Source organism: Podarcis bocagei (genome assembly GCF_964188305.1).
Source record: "Podarcis bocagei genome assembly, chromosome: 18".
NCBI classification, from domain to species: domain Eukaryota; kingdom Metazoa; phylum Chordata; class Lepidosauria; order Squamata; family Lacertidae; genus Podarcis; species Podarcis bocagei.
The window spans coordinates 2,343,870-2,351,617 of NC_138144.1; the positions used below are offsets into that span (position 1 = coordinate 2,343,870).

At 53.9% G+C, this 7,748-nt stretch overlaps 1 protein-coding gene across 1 annotated transcript; it reads left to right on the forward strand.

Moving 5' to 3' along the window:
• The first annotated feature begins 540 nt into the window (after positions 1–540).
• On the forward strand, positions 541–6,647 carry LOC308577731 (UPF0449 protein C19orf25). Its single transcript, XM_081178156.1, has 3 exons — positions 541–618; positions 4,285–4,447; positions 5,202–6,647. The coding sequence occupies exons 2-3, from the start codon at positions 4,312–4,314 to the stop codon at positions 5,396–5,398; spliced, it is 333 nt and encodes a 110-aa protein (XP_081034282.1). The 5' UTR covers positions 541–618; positions 4,285–4,311; the 3' UTR covers positions 5,399–6,647.
• The last annotated feature ends 1,101 nt before the right edge of the window (positions 6,648–7,748 follow it).

Genomic DNA, 7,748 nt, shown 5'->3' on the forward strand with positions numbered 1-7,748 from the left:
TCCTCCTCACTTTCTGCCATCAAGGTTGTGTCATCTGCATATATATATTGTGTATATATGTATACACAGATATACGTACAATATATTTCACATAGTTGCCTCAAAAATGATCCAAACTTATCCCCTCTTTGCGAATCAGGTTTATTGTCAAAATGTGCAGACTTTCAGCTGTCTGCAAGGAGCAAAGTTGCATTTTCAGCTGAATTTTGGGGAAAACCACTCGTATTTTGATAATAAACCCGATTTGCAATGGAACATTTTTGATGGCAGCTGTAGAATAGCAAAGTTCTCCTTTGGTCCCGCCGTCCCGCCGCGGGACCTACCCCTCTACCCTTTCCTAGCTCTACGCTCCCGTCCGCAGCTCGCCCGCCTTGGCTTTGCGGGGGGACCACAGAGACGGACGCCGGAGGAATAGAGCGTCGCTCTTCGCCGGCGCTTCGCTCTAATAGGGGGAAAAAAACCAACAACAACCCAACCACCGGAAGTGAGGCGGCGGCGGCGGCCGGAAAGCGGAAGTGGCTGCCCTCCCCAGGAGGAAGTGGGCGGGGCCCAAAGGAGGGGCGGGGCCAGAGGGAGGGAGGGATTCAGGTGAGGAGGAGGAGGAGGGAGGAAGAGCAGGTGAGGAAGGAAGGGGGGGCTACCTGGGGGGAGGGGAAGGTTTTGGGGGGGGCTTAACCTGGGGGGGTTTAAACCTTTGTGGACTTGGGGGGGGGAGAAAGAGGAAGGAAATGGGTCCTATTTTGGGGGGGGGTATAATATGGGGGGGTTTGGGGGGGTCGCAAATATGTGGGGGGGCCTTAAATTATGAGGGGTGGGGGCTTTTGACTGGGGGGCAGAGAAGGGATGAGGAAAACGGGTCCCACGGGGGGGGGAAAGAGGTAAGTGGGTGGTTTTATTTGGGGGGAGGCACAAATGTGGGAGTGGTTTTTTTGGGGGGTCCAAATATGTGGGGGGGCCTTAAATTATGAGGGGTGGGGGCTTTTGACTGGGGGGGCAGAGAAGGGATGAGGAAAACGGGCCCTACTTGGGGGGGGGAGAGGTAAGTGGGTGTTTTTTGGGGGGAGGCACAAATGTGGGAGTGGTTTTTTGGGGGGGCGCAGGAAAAGTGCTTGGGGACTATTATGGTTATTTGTGGGCGGGACTCGTCTTGGGTGGGGGCGACGTGTCCAGTGCCGCCAAAGGGTTACAGGGGAGAAAATTGGTGTTTATTGGTGGGGGGGTGGAGGATAGGCAGTAAGTATCTTTTTTCCCTTTGTGGGGGGGACTTTTGTGGTTGCTGCGAATGGTTAGATAACACGGGGGGGGGGGTGGCGATAAAAGGAGTGAAACCCAGGGGAAGGCTGCTATGGGGTGGAATATTGGGGTTTTTTGTGGTGGGGGGGGGAGCAGGACGAAATGAACAAGGATAGAAATAATTGAGGTCCTTTTTGATGGTGGGGTGCTATTATTATTATTATTATTATTATTATTATTATTATTATTGGGGGTGGAGATGCAGAAAGAGCCCAGAAGATGAAGGGAATCTGTGGGGGGGGGGCGGTGTAAAAGGAGGGTGCAGGTGGGACAATGGAGGAAGAGATCTGTTTGAAGGAAGGAGGGTGGGAAACTAATAGGGACAGGTGTGGGGGATTTTTTTGGGGGGGCGCTGAATAATCTGCAATAGATGTTCCTTGAGAGGCTCAGAGACGGGAGGCGGCGTATGTGTGTTTGACAGTGCCTAGGTGGGGTGACTTGTGTGTATGTGGGGGGGGGGAAGTGGGAGGAATCTGGGGAGAGGGGGAAGAGAAACTTGGAGTGGGGGGGGGAATTAGGTAAAGACAAAACCGGGAGGTGGGGGGTTTGGCGTCGAAGCAGGAAGGGTCTCGATGGAGATGATGGAGATGGGAGAGGTGAGATCAGGTCTGGGTGGTGAAAATTGAGGGTTTTTTGTGGTGGGGGGGGGACCGTTACTGTAAAGAACAGGAAAAATAGCCCCCTGGGGTGTGTGTGAAGAAAAGCAATATTGGTTGGGGGGGGTTGTCTTCGTAATGGGGGGGGGGCGGGTGGACCAGAAAGGAGTCTTGGTTTGCGAAGGGCAGAAAATAGAGGCTGCAGTTTTAACCAGAGCTGGAAATTGCAGAAAGGGTGGTGGGTGTGGTATCTGCAGAACCTTTATATTCTCTCTTCTTTTTCTTCCATATATATATATATATATATATATATATATATGTATTCCCCTGATCTCTCCCCCCACCCTGCATGCGTCTCGCATCGAGCCCCTTCTTCGCACAGACGACTGCAGAGCTTTGACTGAATGTTCTCGAACCCCTTTCTCGGATGAATGGGCTGTCCTTTCTAACCATCCTGGGGGGGAGGGTGTGGGGGAACAGGAGTATTTTTTTAAAAAAAGAAAAGAGGATAGGATTTCTCCGTATAACTGTCCTCTCCTTCCTCCCCCCCCCCCAGAAAATCCCTTTCCACCCAAAATATAGCAGCAGACACACACACACACACCCATCATGAATCCGCAAATTTAATTCAACTCCGGTTCTGCGGAAGGGCAGTGCGTGGTGGATTTGCATGCTGAGAGGCTGGTCAGAGAGAAGACAGGGACCGAGAGGAAAGGATTTGCGGCGGGTGGGGGGGGAGGTTATGGGGAGAAGGTTTGCTAGAGTGAGGATGGGGAGGGGGAGATTTGGCAATTTGGTCCAGCTGTTTACCCACCACTCTGATAAGGGGGAAAGTTAAGATTCCTTCCAGCGCATTGAAATAGGACCGCCGCAGGAAATACTTCTAGGGCTTTTGGTTTGATTTTTCTAGAAACTCTGGTTGACCAATGCAAATTTTGTTGTTTTAATTGAGTGAGGGGGTTATCCAAGTCAGACCGTCAGCACTGAATGGCAGCGAGAGTCTGCATGGTTTCGGGAAGGGGGTCTTTCCCCCCTCCGACCTAGAGATCCCATGGCATTGGGGTGGGGACTTTCTGCATGTAAAACCGATGTTGTGCCTCCAAGCTACACACTTTCATTTATTCGATTTTTTTTTTTAAAGTAAGATTCCAGTCCTCATGGGGCTCCGAATCAGGCGATGGTTTAAATGAGAAGCCGAATCAGATGGCTGATGCTTCTGGCTTGTCTTACACTGGCTGGCAGCAGCTCCCCAGCCTTACCTGGAGATCCCGGGCTTGGATTGAATCTGGGACTTTGCAGAAGCTCTGCCCCCTGAGCTGCCGCCCTTCTAAAAAAGAAATAAAATTTTAAAGGAGCTGGGATAGCTCAGTCGGCAGAGCACCGGACTCTGAATTTCAGGGTGGTGGGTTCAAGTTGGGCAGAAGATTACTGCGTTGCAGGGGGTTGGTCTAGATGACCCAGGGGGTCCCTCCGAACTCTATGATTCTGTGACTCGGCAGCTCCTGTTCAAATGAGCCCTGTTCTATGGTCCTCGTGGTTCTCGATAAAACAGGACTACGGGAAGCAGAGAAGAGGCCTTCCGTTCCACTTGCAGCTCCATCTGGAAACACAGTACTAGGAGTTGCACCCCCAGTTGCTTTAGATTAAATTTGCATTTGATCGAACAATGCCGGGCGGCAAAATATCTTTAGATCAGGAATCTGTGGCGCTGTACATATTGCAGGGCTATGACTCCCGTTGGCTGATTGGCTGGTGGTGGTGATACAGCGGTACCCTGGGTTACAGATGCTTCAGGTTACAGACGCTTCAGGTTACAGACTCCGCTAACCCAGAAATAGTGCCTCGAGTTAAGAACTTTGCTTCAGGATGAGAACAGAAATCGTGCTCCGGCGGCGCGGCGGCAGCAGCAGGAGGCCCCATTAGCTAAAGTGGTGCTTCAGGTTAAGAACAGTTTCAGGTTTATGCTATTCAGGCGCAAAATCAAGATATATTTAGCCCTGTTAAAGTGATCTGTTTATTCAGTAGATGTTTGCAGCGCTCATTATTACTGTAAATTGGGGTGGCTCTCAAGGTTGCACAGAATTGGAATTTATTTTTTGTGTGTGTGCTCTTAAAAAATTGGAGTAACCTCGTGTCGCCACTGACTGCACAATCAGACGTTCAAATCCAGCAGTCGTTGGCTTTCCTTTTTTGGGGGTGGGGGACAAAAATACTCAAAACTCCCCCAGGTTTCTAGCTGTCGAGACTATAAAGAAAGCTGGTGGGAATTGTGAAATTTCTACTGGTGAGCTACGGCCCTGCTCCGAACGACACCCTGTGATCCCCTTTGTGATGAGACCTTCGTCTCTCTCCAAGCGCCCCCTCTGATCCCCACCCCTCCTTTCTCTCCCTCCAGTGCCCCCCTGGCAGCTGTTTCTGAGCAATGACCTCCAAGGCCAAGAAGCGAGTGGTGCTGCCCACCCGCCCCGACCCCCCCAGCACGGAGCAGATTCTCGAAGATGTGCAGCGCGCCCAGCCCAACGACCCCGTCTTTGTCCTCCTGGCCGAGCCCAGCGAAGGTAACCGGAGCCCCCTTTTCCCCACGGGGCTTGTTCACGCGCCTTGCCTCCCAGAACCAAGAGAGGCATGAAGAGTGAGGAGCAAAGGCAAGACACCCAGGCTCAGTCTCAGATTGCTTTGGAGGAAACACTGGAGAGGAGGAGACTTAGACAGCTGTGAGGAGATGGGCAGCTTTAGTTTTAGCAGCTGATATTGTGGGGATGGTGGCGCTGTGGGTTAAACCACAGAGCCTAGGGCTTGCCGATCAGAAGGTCGGCGGTTCGAATCCCCGCCACGGGGTGAGCTCCCGTTGCTCGGTCCCTGCTCCTGCCAACCTAGCAGTTCGAAAGCATGTCAAAGTGCAAGTAGATAAATAGGTACCACTCCGGCGGGAAGGTAAACGGTGTTTCCGTGCGCTGCTCTGGTTCGCCAGAAGCGGCTTAGTCCTGCTGGCCACATGACCCGGAAGCTGTACGCCGGCTCCCTTGGCCAGTAAAGCGAGATGAGCGCCACAACCCCAGAGTCGGCCACGACTGGACCTAATGGTCAGGGGTCCCTTTACCTTTACCTTTTATAGCAATGTTGTAGTCACAGCCATGCCAATGGTGTTATTGTTGATGGCTCAGTCAGTAGAGCGTGCGACTCTTAATCCCAGGGTTGTGGGTTCGAGTCCCATGCAAGAAATCCGCCTTTTCGTTTTAAAAATCATTGATTTTTATCCGCCCTTGAAAAGCACGCCTCCATTGTTTTCTCTCTCTCTCCACCTGCGCTCAGACTTGCCCTCCCCAACCAAGAACGAAGACCCTGAGGCCAAACGCGAGCGCCTCTACCGGCTGACCCAGTCGTACGTGGAGATGAACCACCGCCTCCAGATGGCCTGTAGCCTGCTCAAGGAGAAGTGCGAGGAGCTCAAGCTGGCCGGAGCGACTCTAGAGCAGGGGATCTTGGAGATGAAGCAAAGGGCCTTGTGAGATGACGCCCGCTCCGGGAGGCGGGCCAGCGACCAAGCGCCCTGAGCGGCCGGCCCGTATCGCGCCCCCGCTGCCCGCGGCGGCTCCAGCATGCATAAGCTACGCCACTCAAACACTGTCTGTGTGCTCGGTCTTGTGAATGTGTGCCAAAGCAGTTGCCCCGTTCCACGCCGCCTTGCCGCGAAATGCCCGACGGCGGCGCGGCCCGCCTCCCCAGATTTCATGACATTCGCTCTCCGTTCCGGGACCTTGTTTCATTTCATCCGCACAGACTTAAGGCAAGCTGTTACCGCCGGGCGGCCTCCTTCCTAAGCTGGGACAGGTGGACTTTTGAGGGTAGGGGCTGGGCGAACAGGGAGGGTTAGCCCGCATTTTTTTTGGCCGTTTTTCTTCGTTCCCCCACATTTTTGCGTCATTTCGGCCATGACATCCCCCTCGCCCCGTTACGACTTCTCCCTCTGGTACTGCCTGGATGACGACGCCGTCGCCACCGCCATCTGCCAGCTCCTGGCAGAGCACGGCTTCCGAGGGTACGTTGAGCACCAGGACCACGTGGCGGGGCGGCCGGAGCTCTCGGCAGTGGCTGAGGTCATCCAGGCGAGCCGCGTGGCCATCCTCCTCCTGACACCCCACTCGGTGGCCGACCCCTGGTGCCGGCGGGTGGCTGAGTGGAACCTTGACCACGCGGTGCACCGGGAGGGGGCGAAGGTCATCCCCGTCTACGTGGGCGTCTCGCGGGAGGAAATGCCCCTGGCGCTGAGGCACCTGAACGGACTCGAGTACGGCGAGAGATTCTTCAAACAGAGGCTGCTCTCCAGCCTGCGAAAAGCAGGGCCCCGCGGGCAGACCCCGCGCCCCTCCGGCGTGAGCGGCGCAAAGAAGGGGGCCGGCCTCTGACGGACTCGGGGAGGGAGCAGGGTTGGGGGGTGCGGCGGCTCGACGGCTTCCGGATTCATTTTGGTGTTTTGACGTAGGCTCCATCGTGACGTGGGTTTGGTGACTGTGAGCGGAATTCCCACTAGATTTGTGCCTAGAGCTGATTTGTCAGGAAAGTGAAACAGAAGTTGTCCGTGTCTGGGGGTCCGGGGGCGGGGGGGGGGACAGAGAGGAAAGGGAGGGGGGCGTCATTCGTTCATTTGTCGGGATGGGTGTTTCAGTATCGAAAGGGGAAAAGCTAGGTCCCGAGGCTGCTGGTTCTCACCTCTGGTTTAACTTAAGGAGCTGTTATTAAAATGCAGTTTTCGGACAACGCTCAGCTCTCTGTGTGTATGTACCTAGGCAGTTTCTGTTTTCACAGTGGCTACCCTGTGGCCTAAACCACGGAGCCTCTTGGGCTTGCCGATCGGAAGGTCGGCGGTTCAAATCCCCACGACGGGGTGAGCTCCTGTTGCTCTGTCTCAGCTCCTGCCAACCTAGCAGTTTGAAAACAAGTAGATAAATAGGTACCGCTGCGGCGGGAAGTAAACGGCGTTTCTGTGTGCTGCTCTGGTTTCGTCAGAAGCGGTTTAGTCCTGCTGGCCACGTGACTCGGAAAGCTGTCTGCGGACAAACGCCGCCTCCCTTGGCTTGAAAGCAAGATGAGCGCCACAAGCCCATAGTCGCCCTTGACTGCACGTAACCGTCCAGGGGTCCTTTACCTTTTTAAAACTTTTATGCAGGTGTCCCTTTATAGGAAACCCACAAGCGGGATTTGAGCCCTACAGCTGCTCCCTCCCCTCCTGACATTTTCAGAAGCTGGTATTCAGAAGCACCTCTGCCTCCGACTGTGGAGAGCAGAGCATTGTTGTTTTTTAGTCGTGTCCGACTCTTCGTGACCCCTGGACCAGAGCACGCCAGGCCCTCCTGTCTTCCACTGGCTCCCACAGTTTGGTCAAACTCATGCTGGTAGCTTCGAGAACACTGTCCCACCATCTCGTCCTCTGTTGTCCCCTTCTCCTTGCGCCCTCCATCTTTCCCCACATCAGGGTCTTTCCCAGGGAGTCTTCTCTTCTCAGGAGGTGGCCAAAGTCTTGGAGCCTCAGCTTCAGGATCTGTCCTTCCCATGAGCACTCAGGGCTGATTTCCTTCCGAATGGAGAGGTTTGATCTTCTTGCAGTCCATGGGACTCTCAAGAGTCTCTGGTCCTGGAAACTAATCGGCAGTCAGTGTAGTTGGGGCAGGATTAGTGTCATATTATCATCATCATCATCATCATCATCAACGCCCTCCCACCAGATGTCAAAGAGAACAACTACCAGACTTTTAGAAGACATCTGAAGGCAGCCCTGTTTAGGGAAGCTTTTAATGTTTGATGTATTACGGTATTTTGATATTTTTTTGGAAGCTGCCCAGAGTGGCTGGGGAAGCCCAG

What these genes read in the sequence shown, in the direction of transcription:
- LOC308577731 (XM_081178156.1), top strand. Translation starts at nt 4,312, where the DNA reads ATGACCTCCAAGGCCAAGAAGCGAGTGGTGCTGCCCACCCGCCCCGAC. An exon ending in CCTGGCCGAGCCCAGCGAAG is followed by an intron (nt 4,448 to 5,201) that starts GTAACCGGAGCC and finishes ACCTGCGCTCAG; the next exon opens with ACTTGCCCTCCCCAACCAAG.